A 17162-nucleotide genomic window follows, 5' to 3' on the forward strand; every position below is an offset into this window, starting at 1 on the left:
TCTGGAACATAGCTTAAATTGTATGATAATTGATACACATGCTCGCACATACATCTATTCCAAAAGTACTTAGTGAACCAGACACTGGTCCTACAAAAGTGGTTTCTGCCCTTGAAAAATCTCTTTCAAGGAGGGCTCCCGTGAAGGGCTCAAATTTAGGAAATCACTGGAATTATCCCGATAACCCCACAATAGACCACATTTTACATGAGGTGAAAGAAATGCAGAGAGGGACAATGACAGTGGTGAGCCACCGAAGAGATGTATATTCAGCTGAATCTTACAAAATATCAGGCACAGAAAGAAAAAGGGCATTCAAACATAAGTGATGCCGTGTACGAAATCACAGTCAAGAAAGAATGTCCTATGTTTAGGGGACAACAGCAATAGCTTTGTGGCTGATGAATAGCATGTGAGCAAGAGAGTATTTGGCATTAGGAAGACAGGCAAAGGCCGGACTGAAACCATCTGAATGCCATACTCTACAATTTGACTTTACCCAGTAAGTAACGGGAACCAATAAAGGTTATCAAGCAAGAGAAGTAAAGGAGCAGATTTACATTTTAGGAAGATAACTCTGGGCCCAGCAGAGAGGACAGATTTGAGAGTGAGATCAGAGCATTATTTCTTTCAGCATAATTGCTTGAGAATTTGGCTGAGGAGGGGTGGGGGAAGGTGGAGACAAAGCATTCTGGAGCCCACCCTTTAACTACTGAATCAGAATCTCTGGGCTCCAGGCCTGGGAGTCTGTATATGTAACATCTCTAACATAAGTGATTCCTGTGGGCTCTAAAGTCTGGGGCAGAGACTGGAGTCAAAGAGGTCAGTTAGGAAGCTTTTGCAATTGCCCAATTAAGAGATGAAATGAGTTGGATCGTACATGATTCCAATCCCCCAGACCAGCTCTTAAAGAAAAACAATTGTTATAAGACAATTACGTAATTAAGTGCTAAACTGTTTGTTGCATACTGCTGTGTGATCTCAGCCAAGTTATTTAATACCTTAACCATCATGCTTTTAAATGACAAAGCACTCATATGCATAATCTTATTTGAGTGTCACAAATTCCCAAGCGTTAGGGAAAGTGTTTATCACCTTCAATTAACAGATTAAGCTTAATTGGAAGATGAGATTGAGTCATTCTTATTTGTTTGCTTGCGTGTTTACTGTCTGTCTCCTCAGGCACTAAGAATCTCAGGAAGAGTAGAATCCTTCCGTCGCCAGGGACCTAGATAGGTCTCCGGTGTAAACAGCGCTGGGCACGAAGTAGGTTCACGGTGAACACATTCTGTATAAATGAAAGACAGAATGACAGAAAAAAACAAGCGATGCAATGTCAGATAAAAAGAAATTATTTTGGACGGGGAATTAAAACAGTCTCTCTTCCAAGTGCTATTCAATACCTAGGTGGTTCTAGATGCTGAAGATACTGCCCTTAAGGTATTGCCCACGTGGATTTCTGGATTTGATTCTGCTACTCTGGAGCATGGAGGCCTTGACAGATCTACCTTAAGCTTACTCTTTGGCTCCTTGTTTGTAAAATGAGGGGCTGACCAAACATGAGAGGACAACCGACCTCTTTCCAGATCTCGTTTTTGCAATTCATCTGCTTTACCCTCTTGCTTCAGTTCCCCCTTTAGCAGTGAGCGAAGGAACGTGCTGCTAGCCACCAGCCAGGACCGAGTCCTGGACCTCGGAGCAGAAATGTAACCCCTCCCTAGAACTGGCTTCTCAAAGAGCTATAGAAATACTAAACAGTAACAGCTCTGGAGGCGGAAAACAATGTGGTACTAATCCTTCGGTTTCCTCCAGGTCCCGGCGGAGGAGGCTGGCCCCCGCCTGCGCCAAGCTTCGCACCGCGCAGCTTGCTTGTCTTTAGAGTTAAGTTTCCCGAGGACCGGGAAGGCGAAAGGGGAGGCGCCCACTGTGCAAAGATGCTCTCCCCTTGGACGGGGGCGGGCCTGCAAATAATACCCGGGGCCAGCAGGAAGACTCTCATTGGCCCGAGGGCGGGTGACGGGCGGGGGGCGGAGTTTGCGGGGTGGGGGGAGTAAAAGGGAGGGGGGTGTGCGCAGCCCGTGTCAGTTTCGGAGTCCTGGCGGCTCACCTTCGCGCCAAGGATCCTGAGCCGAGGCTCCCAGTGAAGCTTTTCCCTCCTCTGCGAACCGGGCCCCCACCCTGTTCTGTAGCGCCCTGCATCTCCCCCAGCTCGGGGGCCCTTCCTGCATTTCCTCGGCGGTGCGTTGATCCTGGGGACTTTCTGTTTGTTTGTTTTCCCCTTTTCCCTCTTTGTTGCTCCGAAACCATTCAAGCCGAACCCCCCCCCCCACCACCACCCCGGAGGGCGTTCGACTTGTGAAGAAAGGCGGCTGCCGCGGACAGCACCGGCCCCTACTGCGGACCCGAAAGCCGGTGCGCCCACCCCGTCTGCCCTACCCGCCGGCCGCCTGCGTTCGTTCGCCGGAGGAAGCCAGCCGAGAATTCATTGATGCACCCATTCCAGTGGTGTAACGGTGAGTTCCCGGGGCGGGAGGGCGAGCGGACGCCCGGCCGGCCGCAGACGCGGAGGGGCGCAAGGCTTATGATCAGACGGAGGGCTCGTTCTTCCTCTTCAGCTAAGTTTGTCATGAAATGGGACGGGCGAGCAGGCGTCCTGGCGCCCAACGAGGCTCTGCACAGCGCGGAATTTGAAACAAAAAAATCAGGTTTAATTCCAGGGGCGGAACGTCTCTGAACGTGCGGGGGGCGTGGGAGCCGAGGGGTTCGCGGCCTTTGTGTGGCGCCTTCGCTCTTCTACCCCCTTCCCTTGCCTTTGTGCGCTCAAACTCTGGTCTTTGTTGTGGTTGTCGGAGGAGAATTAAATCCGCGCTCGGGCTGGGATCTCCTAGAGGGAGCTCAAGTTCCCGGCCTGGAACTTTGCAGGCTATTTTAAATATGTATACAATGCAGCGTGCGGGACGGGGCGCGGAGGCGGCTTCCTCTGTGCCTTTGTTGGCTTCTCACTGGCTGCTAGGGGGCTTTGTGCTTGAGGAAGATGCCGGATTAAAGAGCGTGCCTTTATTGTATTGATAAAGCCTTGCAGATGTCTCAGCGCCCGGGTACCTTTGGGTGCAGAGTTAGGCCAGCAGGAGTCGTGCTCTCTGGCCCCAAGGCCACACTGTGGTACTAGCTTCTGAGCTGTGGTGGTGGCCGCACCCCCTTACCTAAGTCACCCCTCCACCCCATTCCCTACCCACCCGCCCTGGAATGATGCTAAATTCATCTCACCTGAGGCTTTTTTTCCTTCTTCTTTTTTTTTTTTTTTTTTTTTTTTTGGTATTTCAGGTGATACAGGTTGGTTCTGACTCCTCACCCAAGCTATCTTAAAGGAGAGTCTTTCTGAGCGACTCAGTTAAAAGGTATTGGTGTTAGATACTAACGTTCCCATGGTTTTGGTGTTTTGACTGCGTAGTCCCAAGGCTTGGAGTTTCTGGAGGAGGTGTGTGGGGGCAGGGGGCCTTATCTCTGAGTGTGGTAGGCTGGGTAGTTACAAAAAGAAAAAAAAAATCCATTCTTGAGGGCAGACCCCAGCCAGATCTTGGATTAATTATTTCAAGTGGCTTTTGTTTTAAGGCAGGGTTTGGACAGCATGTGTATGAACGTCCCCCAACCCCCTCTTCCTCTTGCTGGTAGGATCTAATTTCCTGAAAATGAACCAAGCTGTGTGTGATAGGCGGGCATTGAGGGACGGGGGGTGGGGAAGGACGGTGCATCCCGGCATCTGGGAAAGATTCCCGGCGGCTGGGAGGGGGAAGCATTTCCCAGACCCACCGATCTTTCTTGGCCAGCCTTCTCTTGACGTCATTCCAACTCCCAGCCTGCACACCACCGAGATGAGACATTCTGATGTCAAGGCTTTCATAGGTCAGCTGAGACAATGGAACAGAGACTTCGCAAGAACCAAGGTGGCTGGCACTTTATTCTGGCGCTCCTATTTTCATATCGGGTTTTTAGACCAGCAGAAGACTTGCTCTTTTTCTTTTCACTTCTTAAAGTGGCTGATAGATCCTCTGTTTTGACTCCAGTGAGGAAGCACTCCCTTCCCCCAGCCCCTTTGTGGAAAAATATCTGGAGGCTCTCTTTTCTGGGGTTGGTATTCTGCCCTTACAAGTGTTTCTCACCTACAACTCTTTCTCACATAAAGTTCCGAGCTCACTGACTCCATCCTGGAAGCCCAGGGAAAGTCTGTTAGGAGAGGTAAGATGGTCAAGGTAAACTGATCAGAGGACCACTTGAGACCAGAGTGCAGATACATATCCTCTGTAATAGCCAGTGCTCTACAATTTCCCAGGACAGGAAACCAAATGGGGTTCTCTGGGACCCTAAAGGTAACCAGGATTCATCTCCTAAAAGGTGCATGGAGAGCCAAGACAGATCGGAGGTTAGACCTGCTTAGTGCATCAGTTGTTAGTGAGGTAGGGAGCCCAGAAGCAAGGGCTTCTTGTTGAGGATAATAAGGGTAGGAGCTAATTATTTAATCTTTCCAACAAAGTCTTTCAGGACAAGAACTACTTCTACATTTTGTTTTCCCACAATGTCTAGGTCGGTGCATAAAATCAGCCCTCGATTAATGCTTGTTGGTTGGCTGGCCATTCATTAGCTGAGGGCAGTTTCTGGGCAACTTTCCCAAATATCACTCTCCTTACTTTGGGATGGGAGCTTTTGCCAAGGGTACCAGGTTGTCTTGAAAAATCAGGAGTTACTTATCTGCTAACTAATTAAGTGAAAGCAAGCCAAACACCAGGCTAGGCACTGGAGGAGCTACAAAAGTCCAAGTTGCTGTCCTGAGACTTGGGAGTATTCGAGCTTATTAGGACTTTGTCATTTCTGATCCCAGTATTCTAGTTGCGTCTCTATTGCCGTGCCTCCCTTTGTATGGCAGAAGCCTTTGTGTTCTCTTCATCCCTACACTGTAAAATCACCCCGTGATTCCTTTTTTAATTTTTTTTTTATCTTACGCGTCTATCATGGTACTTGTCATATAATCGATGTTCGAGTTAAATTAAGTTGATGCTTGGAATATTTGGGCAACATAACACAATACTAAGTATTCAAGAGCCAGAATGTGTGGTAGAGGCTGTGAGTACTGTAGAATTCAGGGAAGAGAGGGGTCACTGGAATATCATGAGGACCAGGCTTGGTGGGCGTCCAGAAGGGAGGGGGAGTTTCAGGCAGGGAAAGCTGCATGAACAAAGGTATGGAGGCAGGTGAGGACAGGTTGGACAAGAAATAGGAGACTGGTCTATGTTGGGGGATGCTGGAAAACTATGAGCAGTGGAGGTTGAGGCGACCCAGTGCGTGCATGTTTAGCAGCACTTAAAACCAGTCATGAGCCTGGGAAATACATAATGGAAACTGAGTGGGAGGATATGTCACACACATGGGCTAAAGTAGAGGAAGGACTTGACATCAATGAGGGTCTGGGGTGGGGACTTGGAATAGAACTGGTCCCAACATCTGAAAGAGGTTTGAAGGGAGGCTCATTATATGATCACTAGATTGATCTAGGGGATGACTGAGGCATGAGATGTAGGATGTCAAAATCGACTTCCGGTCCTTTCAGCCAGTCTTCTGCTGAATTGTAGCACTGGTAATTTTAATCTAGAATTCCCAAGTATATTAATGGGTCCTGGCCTCTAACCAAGCTGTCAGGCAGGTACTTAAAACCCATGTTGAAGACTTGGGTACAGAGGTCTTTGGAAACAAGCCTTCTTAGCTGTTTGACGTTAGACAATTTATTTAATGATTGAGTCTTTTTTTCCTGTAGAAGGGGTAAGTAAATTTCTCAGTGGCATTACAAAGATTAAATTGGTAGCGTGAGAATGTGCTTGGGATATTGCAAGATTCTAGTTTTCTCGTCGCCTCACTTTCTGAAATCTAAGAATTTTATTCTTGCCTTTTGGATCACGATAATATTTTGTCCTGGTTGCAGGACTAAACACTCCACCAGCTTATTGTTTCTATCCTATATTTTTTTCTTACTGTTAAACAGTACAGAACATTTACTAATTCTCAGAACGAGTACTCCCAAAATAGAGAGTGGCCCCAGGACTGGTTAATCCAGCAATTTCACGGACATAAATCATTTCTTTCCCTCTCCCTTCCGCCACCCTCGGCCATTGGCTTTATATTGAACTGCTTTCTTTCCAGCTCTAACTTGGCCGCCACCATTCCAATCTTTCCTGCTCCGGCAGAACTTGTCTTTGTTTCCTTGGCCAGAACCCTGTCACATACTTACCTCAACACCAAACTCTGGCAAGAGGCAGGTGACAACGATGATTGATAAGCCAATCAGGATTTACCCTCTGAAGATGCTTGGTCAGCCAATCAGGATTTACCCTCCGAGTCACGTGAGAAGGGGAAGCATCTGGTGGCTGGTCAGTGCTTCCCCGCTGCAGGTATAGGAATCTGATGAGGACCTTGTTAAAATGTAGATTCTGATTCATTCTGTCCAGGGTGGGCCGGAGATTTTGCATTTCTAACAAGCTCCAGGGGCTGCCAGTACTACTGTGGCACTGCTTTGAGTAGGAAAGGGAAGGGTGCCCAAAGTAAGCTGCACCCCCCCCCCCCCATCTCTTTCTGGAACACTGGCCCAGCCTCAGGGTGAACAGTTTCTATTCTGGTCCTGGTGCAGCCTGTCTCCTGGAGCAGGTGGCTTAATAATGACAGATGACCTTTGCAACTGCACCTTGGCAATTTACAAAGTACATGTCTTACACCAGTTTGGGTCCTCTCTGCATTTTGCTTGTTTTTAAATGACAAAGTGAAGCTTAGATAAGTAAGTTCTTAAAGGTCACCTCTCTAGGGAGAGGCAGTGTTGGAACCCATTTTCTCACCTACGGCTCTTCATTCTGCTACTGCACTAAATGAGCTTCTACGCGATGGAGTCGAGTTTCCCATTTGCTGAATCCTTGATCCCCTGGATGGGGATGCAGTTTTAAGTACTGTGTGTAGTATCCCATTTCACGGATCGCTGAGTGACCCAAGATAATGTAGCTAGTCAGTATCAGGGCTGGGTTATAAACTTAAGTGTCGGCATCAGAGAGGTTTAGGACCCCAGAGCCTGCCATTTCTCTCTCCGTCCTGCCTGACCTGAGTACCATCAGCCCCAGTGGTCAATTTCCAACTATAATGCTTTCCCTCTCCCTTTCTTTTCAGGGTGTTTTTGTGGCCTGGGACTGGTTAGCACCAACAAGTCCTGCTCAATGCCACCCATCAGTTTCCAAGACCTTCCCCTCAACATCTACATGGTCATCTTTGGCACAGGCATCTTCGTCTTCATGCTCAGTCTCATCTTCTGCTGCTATTTTATCAGGTGGGTGGCACCCTGGGTGACCTGGGGCAGGGAGTCCAGGAGGAGGAGGCGGGGGGGTAGGGTGGGCCAAGTGAGATTCCCACAGCAGTCCCTAACTTCCCACTGGGGCCCCTGCTTTGAGGACAAGGCTCAGCCTGTCCTTCCTTGGGCCCCTGAGGCCTGGTGTTTCTATTTTCAGCAGCCTCTGGAGTTGTCCCAGAGCATATAAGGTCACCATTGGTTGGACTACATCGCATCTCTTGGCCAGTTATTCTAGGGTGGCCTAGAATTACTATCTGACCAAGTAATATCATTGGTCATCCCTTAACTGTGTCTCCACTCCCCACGCGTAACCTCTGGGTGGCCGGGGATAGGTGGGCATCGGTTACACCAACGGCATGTTCCTCTGCCCTCCTGGGAAATCCTGCCGTCAGCCATCCAGATGCTAATATTAGCAAGCTGATGTCTGGAGAGCTGCTTGGTCTGCCTCGTAAGCTCTTCTTTTTTGATAGTGAGAAAAACCCTAAAAACGCCCCTTATTCTTACTGCGTGGAGATCCAGGGGAGGACTTGAGCATGGCAGGGCTAGCCAGGGAGGTGTTTCTTCACCTCCTGTTGAAAGACATGGGAATTGGTGGCTGGTTTTCTACCAAAAATTTAGGGCATGACTGGCATTTAGAGTTGAAATGAAAGTAGTGTTTCTGGCAAGGGCATGCTGTTGGGATTGCCAGTTCCTCATTGTATGGGACTGTCCTGCACACTGGGGGATGTTGAGCATCGCTGAACATGCTAATGGTCTTTAGGGCCATTGTGATAACCACCCCCTACCCCCACCACACCTTACGAAATCTCTACGTAGCCAGCAGCTGGAGTCTTAAATCCTTTAAATTAAAAGGAGGGACAGAGGAGTTCTGGCTTCCTCCTGAGATGTCTTGGTGGGTCTGAATGCTTTGCCCAGAGAAGGGGCTAGGGGGAGGCGGACACTCAGTCTCTATTCCTAAGGCTAGCAAGAGTTTCCTCTAAAAAAGAGGAAGGGCCCTCAGTGCCCCCAGTCAGCTACTTTAGGCCTCTTCTTTCTCAGAACTTTAAAAAAGTTCCTGGGACTGGAGTTTTCCACTTAAAAGTTGATGCAGAGAAGATCGTGGTGTATTTTCCCTCTTGTACAACCGAGCCTAACATTTGCATAAGTGGGAGTGAGGGCAGTTTTCTAGCATCTCCCCACCCCTTCCCCTTTCCCCAAGCCTACGTTTTCTTCCTCAAACATTCTGCCTTCCTGACCACCAGCCACCCCCATCTCCCCATACCGAGCAATTCATGCAGTTCCCCAGGGACTAAAGATGGAGACATACCAAATACCAAAGGTTTATATATGATACTGGGGGAGGGGTCTCCAAAAGCAGCTCTGGTATACACACACACACACACACACACACACACACACACAAGCTGCAAAGGCAGTCAAGTGAAGAAAAATCTAGAAAATCACTCTGGGCCAGGATGTGGGTGACCAGGGTTCATTTCCTAACTCTGCCACTAATACGTGCGACCTTGGGTTTTAGTTCTTCTTTACCAAGTGCCTTCTTTGTGCCACACTATGGTTGGCATTTTGTGAAACACCCCTCCAGTTTCTATATTAGCCCACGTTGTAAATGAGGAAATTCATGCTCTGGCAGTTAAGAATTTGCCCAAGGTCCTATATCGAGGAAGATCCAGGGGTGGGCTAGCCCAGTGGTCATTAGCTAGAGTCTTTCAGATTCCATATGTTCACCTTCCCTGTCGGGTTCCCACTCCTTGAATGGAAATAAAAGGAACAGCTGCAGCATCCCTTAGCACCCCCATACGGCCCGAGATGGGGGTCCTGCAGAAGGACAGGCTGGGGAGCTAGATAGGGCTGATTTATTTTTGTCTGGCTGGAGTGGAAGAACAGAGCCATAACCACATGATACCAAAAGCTTTCCTGACTGCGGGCCGCTTGGCGCCACCTGTCCCTTCCGCAGTAATCTGCCCCTTCTGTCACCCCCACCTTCTGTCCTGCAGCCTGCCCAGAGTCAGCTGACCCCAGACTTTCATGGTTCCAGAGGCTCGCTGCTGTGTGGCAGCCTGTGGGTGTCTATATATAGAAAGACACACAGGCACAGAAGCCACTTCCTCTCCCCGCTTCTCAGTTTCCTCCATAGCCAAAATAGGCCCATGACCCCTACTCTCCACCTGGTGAGCTCATTGGCCAACGCCAGCCTCCTCTCCCCTGCTCCCCTCACCCGTTCTTCCCTGTTCCCCAGGAGCTGACCTCTGCCCTACACAGGATGGAGGGGCCAGTGAAGTACAAATAGGCAGGAAAGGAGCAATTATTTTCAGGACCTGGTGGCATTGTTTGCTCCAAAAGGGAAAAGCAGTGAGGGAGAGCCCGCTGGCAGTGGCTAGAAATGGTCTCATTGAAATCGGAGTATTTTTAGTAGCTTTGCTCACCCAACACCTGAGAGGGCCACCTGTCCAAAGTAGCCGGCACTGCCTCCTCTGCTGGGATGTCCCAGGGGCTTTGCTTTTCTGCTTTGTTTCCCTTGCAACCTTATTGGGTCTCATCACAATGTATACCTTCCTGTTCTGGAAAGTCTGCATGCAGGGCGAAGGGGGTGGGTCTGCAGCCTTTCACTCTTCTGGTGGTACTGGGCTCTGAGACCCAGGCTGCTGGAGGATCCTTGACTGCGACCATCAAGTGGAGCCAGGCAGACACAGGGGGTGAGGGTGGGCAGGGGGCGCCCTGCGCATCCCAGGACACAGCGAGCAGAAAGGCACGGCACACCCTACCTGCGTAGAGCCATGTTGCAGGTGAGGTGGTTGAGACCCCAAGGATGTGTGGCATCCTCTCATTCTCGGGGTTAAAAAGCAGGCCCCTCACCACTTCCTTATTTACTCTTCGGCATCCCCGCGACAGCGACAGTGACTGCCTGAGAATGCGGCTGTGAGCGCTTTGACCGTGAGAACACTTTTTTGCTTCCCCAGCTTCATTCAGTGTCAGCCAGGTGACAGTTGTTCGTTGAAGCTTTGCATGCACCCTGCACCGCCCGTCTTGTTTGGAAGCGGGCACAGAGATGCATGCATCTGAAAAGCTTTCCCGGACTGAGGAGTTCTCTGAGTAAAGGACGGAACAGTGGGAGTCCTGGCTAGGTCTTTGGCCCAACCCTCCAATGACCAGAGACCCTCCAGTGGATGTGCTGCCCTGGGACTTAGCCCTATGGTGCAGGAGTCAACCTGGACTGGAGTTCTTTTTTAAGATTTTATTATTTTTTTTTTAAGTTTATTTATTTTGAGGAAGACAGAGACAGCATGAGCGGGGGAGGGGCAGAGAGAGAGAGGGAGAGAGAATCCCAAGCAGGCTCCGCACTGTCAGCACAGAGCCCAATGAGGGGCTCAAACTAACCAAACCGTGATCATGACCTGAGCTGAAACCAAGGGTCAGACGCTTAATGGACTGAGCCACCCAGAGGCCCCTTAAGATTTTTTTCAAGTCCTCTCTACATCCAACATGGGGCTCAAACTCCCAATCCTGAGATCGAGAGTCACATGCTCCACCACTGAGCCAGCCAGGTGACCCTGGACTGGAGTTCTTAAGAGTCTCCAGGCACCCGGCCTCCCAGGGCCCTGACTTGTGCTAGGAACAGTGGAGATAGCTGGGAGCCAGATCCAGATCTGCCCCCCGACTGTGCTTGGGGCATGGCTCTGCTCTGCCCCTCATTCCGCACCTTCCGCTGTTCTATTCAGCTTCTCCACAGTGCCTGTGGCGCAGGCACCTTCTTACCTTCTCGTTGAGGCTCCTGATTTGAGATTCGCTTCCTCTGACTCCTGTCAGCCTTCTTGTTCTGCAAAAGGACAAACATTTGGGGCTTTGGAAGTCACACAGTCTCTTTCTTAATTACCCCCACTCTACTGTGCAAAAGCCGCCACAGATAATATGTAATATTTAATTATTATCACGTGCACACATGCGCGCTCTCTCTCTCTCTCTCTCTCTCTCAAAAATAAACATTTAAAAAGTTAAGAATAAAAATCAGTCTTAGCTCATAGGCTCTATTGAACAAGTGGCCCTTAGGCCATCGTCCGCCACATCTATTCTAACTTGACGGGTTTCTGATGTTTCCTTCCAATAACGCAGATCTGGCAGAAGTGCTCAGTGGAGAGAAAGCCCCATGTGGCTCCCAAGTATAGGAGGACACAGAGCCACCTGCTTAATTTGGACAGTTTCTCTCCCTGCAAATAAAGAAGCAGCAATACTGCGTAATCGTGATCCTAGCCGTTCGCTGTAGGCTTGTTGATGAAGATCGGGTGTTTCCCAAGGGATGTGGTCTCCTTCTCAGGACGATGGTGTGTCCCACCTAATAGGCGAAAACAGGCCACACTGTTAAAGCGCTCAGGCCCTATGCTCTGATAGACTGATTCAAATCCGCCTCTTGCTGCCAACTAGCGGGAGGTTTGGGCGAGTTACTTCTTTGGACTCCATTTTCCTCATCTGTAAAAAGGAGGGTTTCTCACAAAGTATGTGAAAATGGTAACACAGGGATGGGTGCACATCAAGTCCTCGATACAACCGCTGCGTTATTGCCGTTAGTAACAACGCACTGGGTTTTGGCTATTGAGTTAGGTTGTGTGCAGGCCACCAGCTGGAAACTGAAGAGAAGAAAACAAAGAGGGCATCCTCAGTGTTTGCCTAGGTGCTGTGAAGGGGAGAGTGTGCTTTGGTTCAGAATATTAGTGTTCCCCTGGGTGGAAAATTCCCCAGAGTCAACAGAGACTCACTTACACTGCTACCCTGGCTTAATGGCAAGATCCCTTGTAAGAATATCTAACTTCTGTATACTCAGGAAGCGGAGTGTTGACCTCTCGACTTGGGGGGCCTGAGGAGACTGACTTTCTGGGAAACAGCAGGGAGTACGAATGAATAATTCTGCCAGAATGTGCTCTGCCAGAATTCCCCGATCTGTGGGACCGGATGGTAAGTTTTGAGGCTGTTGTGGCTGAGTAAGAGTCTGAGTCCTTAATCAACTCTGGGCGACCTGCACAGGTCCAACCACACCATACTCCATGGCTTCTCCAGGACAAGACGCCCCTCTGAGGAGCAGCCTCTCCGCCCCCAGAAGAGGGCCCACGCAGCCTGCCTGCCTCTCTCACTCTGAATGGCTCTAATTTGTACAAAGGCATGGTAACCTCTCCTTTCTCTCTCCCCTAGCAAACTCCGGAACCAGGCACAGAGTGAGCGATACGGCTATAAAGAGGTAAAGTGCTACATCTTTCTTTCTTTTAAAAACATTTTTTTCAATGTTTATTTTTGAGAGACAGAGACAGAGGGTGAGTGGGGGAGGGAGACACAATCCGAAGCAGGCTCCAGGCTCCCAGCTGTCAGCATAGAGCCCGACGCGGGGCTTGAACCCACGGACTGTGAGATTATGACCTGAGATGAAGTCAGACGCTTAAACGACTGAGCCACCCAGGCGCCCCAAGTGCTACATCTTCCTGTGAGACTTCCTCTCTGCTACCTGCCCTGCTAGAGAGAGGATAGGCAGCAAGCAAGCTGAACCCCCTCGGCCTCCCTGCTGGCTCCCCCTGGCCAGTGCTTTGTACCGTCCTCGAGTCTGGCCTGGCCCGGCCCAGGCAGTGGCCAAGCCCTCCCCCTTCACCAGAGGAAGAGGAAGACACGCCTGTGCGGGGCTGGGGATTCCCTTGGCTGGATGATAGCACCTGGCCCCTGTGCTTGGCTTCTTCTGATGCCATGCCTCCTCTCTCCTTTTCAGGTGGTGCTTAAAGGTGATGCCAAGAAGTTGCAGTTATATGGGGTAAGTGTCCTGGGCCAGGGTGCAGGAGGGCCCTGGCTGGCAAGGCAGACAGCACCCTCTCCAGCTCTCAGCCAGGGCCTTTCAGGAACTTATCTCCTTGGGCCAAATAAATGTGACTCATTCCAGTAGGTAATCCGTGTATGGAATTCATTATGTCTGGAACCGGCGCAGGCAGAAAACATAACAGGATCGCGGAAGGGTTGGAATGAGCAAGGACACGTGGCCCCGGAAAGGCTGCTGTGCATCATGTTTAAGGGGAGGATGGGTCTACCTCTCCACGCCAGATCCCAGCTACCCTTCCCTGCTTCTAGGTCTCCCGTCTTGGTTTTTCACTAAAGAAGGCCCTTTTTACCCTTACACATATACTCTGTCCTGGCAGACTGTGGACCTGACCAGTGCATCTAGCCCTGCCATTCTTGCCTGTTTGCTCTCCAGTCCCCTGCCCCAAGCAATACTGCCACTCTTTGGGTCCCATCAACACAGACTCTTTAGGAGTGGGCTGTTGCCTCTTCCTTCCCTACTTGTGCCCATGAGATCATCTAACTTTCTCAAGACTTCTGTCCATAACCACAGACACTTGTGCACAGGATGTTTGTGGTGGTTGGGCACCAGGCGGACCCACGGGGATCGCGAGACATGAGACAGCCTAGGAATGCTTCATTTTATCCCTCTTTGATGTGTGCTATCACATCTCAGCAAATTCAGTGTTCCCTGAGCCCTCCTTGAGAGGGAGAATTCAGCTGTGATCAAGAAGTTAGTCCAGAATTACAGAAAGCTAGAGTCCAAGAATATGAACTGAACATTATACCCCCATTTTTACCTTTAGATATAGATGCATGCCTCCTTGCAAAATGTACTAGGCTAGAAAGGTTTAAAAAATACTCCTCTAGAACACTTACGGTCAATGGAAATTTCTGTGATGATAGAAATGTTCTATATCTGCCCTGTCCAGTATGGGAGCCACCACGGCCACATTGTGGTTACCGAGCCGCTGAAATGTACCTAGTGCAACTGAGGAACTAAACCTTTAATTTCATCTTCCTTTGGTCTTGTGAACAGTCTGGTGTGGTTAGTGGCTACCCTATGACTCAAGTTTCCGTGGCTAATCAGGAAACTGGGCTAGAGCTTTGTTTTCTTGGATGGGGATGAGCTGATGGGTGAATGCGGTTCTTCCCCAATCTCCTCTCACACCTTCCCTTTCTTCCCACAGCAGACCTGTGCAGTCTGTCTGGAAGACTTCAAGGGGAAGGACGAGCTAGGTGTGCTCCCATGCCAGCATGCCTTTCACCGGAAGTAAGTATCCACCGTGGGGGACGTGTGTCCAGGGGATACCTTTTGAAAGGAATAAGTAGGGAGCGTCTTCGAGAACCTGTAATCCCTACCCCCTCCCATCTGTCCCTTGCCAGCGATGCCTGACATCCTGTCTGGACACCAGGCAAGCCGGAGGGGTTGGACCGGGGCAAGGATGGAGGTGTTGCTGTTCGGAGAAGCAGCTGGGCTCTCTGAGTGAGAGACACGTGGAACGGGTTGGGGGTCTTAGGGGAAAACTGGTCTTCTTCCGCCCACAGGTGTCTGGTGAAGTGGCTAGAAGTACGCTGTGTCTGCCCTATGTGTAACAAGCCCATTGCTGGGCCCTCAGAGGCCACTCAGAGCATTGGAATCCTATTGGACGAGCTGGTGTGAATGCTGCCTCTACACCAAGGCCTGGAGAAGACCGCTTGCCTCATGGGTGCCTGGCCCCTCCGCACAGCTACGGGTGAACAAGACTGGTGGGTGGTGACTGATGTGCTTACCTGAAGGGGCAGTAATGCAGGGCTGGGCTCCCACCATCAGGGGGAGGCCTGAGTCGCCCCAGCTTTCTGCCTCCTGAAGCCTTCTTCAGCTACTCAGCACTGCTGCTGAGCACTTCAGCTACTCAGCACCTGCTACTCAGCACTGGCGGTGTCACCCATCAAGAACGCTGTATCCTGGTACCGGACTGTCTACCTGCCTGTCCCTGTGGGGGAAGCTGGGGAAGGCAATCCACCCCTATCTGGCCGAGAACTTGGAGTTCACCCCTTAGGAGGACTGGCTGCCCTGACCTAGAAGAAGGGAGGAGATGGGCCCTGCCCCACCTGTAACCTGCCTCCCCTCTTCGCTCCTTCCACAGGAAGGGGAGAAGGGGAGGAAGGAACCATCAAGGAACCAAGTGCCTCCAGTGCAAGCGAGGGAGGCTCTGTAGGAAATCAGGAAGAACAGGGACACGGAAAAAGGAAAGTCAATGTTTACATGGGGCCTATGGAAATAAAGGCTTGGCCTGTAGGCCTGCTGACCACAGGGTAATGGGGGGCAGATGCCTTCCCTCTGCTAGGATCTGAGGTGCTATCCATTCACTGTCTTCCTCAGCTGATCTCAGAGCGTCCTATTCCGTTTTGGGGTTATAGTACCCCTCCAGAGGAAGGGCTTATTTTACACTCAAATGAATTCCCAGGGGCTTTTTCTAAAGGAGCAAAAGGGGCCTGGGGATGGGGGTGTCTGAAGATTAAGGTGGCAACAGATACCTTCTTCCCCTTTGTAAATAGTATTTTTATACTTCATCCTCACCATCTCAGGCTTTATACACGGAATCCCCTGAATGGAGGGGGTGGGGTTTCCTCTCTCCTCCTCCCCCCACAGAATAGGTGAGGGTGGGAGAAAGGTATGTATTTAAAGAAAATTAAATTTAATAACAAGTTTCTCTTTTTGCATGTGGTTGTGGCCTGTGTCTCTTGGCCCTTTTCTGCCAGCAGAGGAAACAAGTTCTCTACCCGCCTCTCGCTTCTCCATACTCAGGGCACACTATGTGCACAAAGGTTCCTAATTCTTAAAAAAAAAAAAAAAAAAAAAAAAAAAACTGATATCAGGTTATTACCCATATAACATAGGGCTCACATCAGTGTACTTTAAGACCAGATTAAAAATATTCTAAAGGCAGGCTTAAAGAAAGTTGATGTATGTCACCCAAGTGTGTGACAGGATACTGAAATTCCAAAGACTTGAATAGCGTCCTATGTTTAATTCAAGCAATTGTGCTCTTAGCACAACTAAAGGTCAAGGTTGCTACCATAGAGGCTTGATCTCTTTCCCTTATTAAGCTTTTCTCTTGCCTACTTGCTGACCATTATGGACACATGCTACCCACTGAACCCACATCTAGAAGTGTTGGCATTAACGAATGTATGCCCCTCTGTGCGCTCAGATCTTGTACCCACACCCTCCAGCTTTGCTCTCAGTGTCTCAAGGGAGCGTGGAACCAATAACGGATACGCAAAATGGATTATGAGGGCCGGGAACAATGTTCTTGGGCATCACAGCATGGAGCCGGTGAGCCGCGGTTGACCCTTGTCGGTGGAACACGGCAGTGGCCAATGGTCGTCCCAGGGGAGCAGGCCCTGGGCACAGTAGGAATATTTGTTGAGCGAAGTCTAATGTAGCCGTGGGTCATGGATGTGCAAGAGCCGCCCGTGCACCCAGAGGAGCCAGGCCTAAAGGGCAGGCGTGACCCCCTCCCTCCCCCGCAGTTGTGCCATGGAGGCTGTCGGCACACCGGGTGCTCGTGCTTGACAGACCCGAGGCGGTCCTTGTGAGGTTGTCAGCACCTCTCCTTTGCCCAAGGACCTCCTCCACACTGGGCATAACCCCTGCTCCCTGCCTCTGCCCCCTCCTTGTTGTTGCCAACCCTACAAAGTCTGGTCTTTTCCTCATCGGGCACCCGTTCTAGTCCTGCCAGTTTCAGTGTGCAGAATAAATGTATTTCCTTAGCAAAACAGACCCTCCCTCTAGCTCCTGCTGCAGCCTTATGGTGGAGGCAAGTCTGGGACGAGGGGGGAAAGGTGGTCTAACAGGTTGGCTTCACCATCTACATGCTCCTACCTTGCCGTCTCCCCTCCTCTTAGGGAGAATTTACCAGTGCTGGCATATTCTGATTAGAATGTTGGGACTAAAATGTGTTTACAAAATTGAATGGCATTGTCCTGACGTCAAAAT

General features: G+C 50.2%; 1 protein-coding gene across 2 annotated transcripts; it reads left to right on the plus strand.

The window, feature by feature from the left end:
* Positions 1-2068: 2068 nt before the first annotated feature.
* Positions 2069-15818, plus strand: RNF122 (ring finger protein 122). Of its 2 annotated transcripts, none has more exons than XM_042934913.1 (6): positions 2069-2513; positions 7198-7354; positions 12554-12599; positions 13116-13157; positions 14368-14450; positions 14726-15818. In XM_042934913.1, the coding sequence occupies exons 1-6, from the start codon at positions 2489-2491 to the stop codon at positions 14838-14840; spliced, it is 468 nt and encodes a 155-aa protein (XP_042790847.1). In that variant the 5' UTR covers positions 2069-2488; the 3' UTR covers positions 14841-15818. The 2 variants fall into 2 exon arrangements, with proteins under 2 accessions (XP_042790847.1, XP_042790848.1); XM_042934914.1 differs by lacking the exon at positions 2069-2513 and adding an exon at positions 3324-3398.
* Positions 15819-17162: the final 1344 nt, after the last annotated feature.

This window comes from Panthera leo, chromosome B1 (genome assembly GCF_018350215.1).
Source record: "Panthera leo isolate Ple1 chromosome B1, P.leo_Ple1_pat1.1, whole genome shotgun sequence".
In the NCBI taxonomy this organism is placed as follows: domain Eukaryota; kingdom Metazoa; phylum Chordata; class Mammalia; order Carnivora; family Felidae; genus Panthera; species Panthera leo.

What these genes read in the sequence shown, in the direction of transcription:
- RNF122 (XM_042934913.1), top strand. Translation starts at nt 2,489, where the DNA reads ATGCACCCATTCCAGTGGTGTAACG. An exon ending in TTCTGCTGCTATTTTATCAG is followed by an intron (nt 7,355 to 12,553) that starts GTGGGTGGCACC and finishes TCTCTCCCCTAG; the next exon opens with CAAACTCCGGAACCAGGCAC. An exon ending in CAGCATGCCTTTCACCGGAA is followed by an intron (nt 14,451 to 14,725) that starts GTAAGTATCCAC and finishes TTCCGCCCACAG; the next exon opens with GTGTCTGGTGAAGTGGCTAG.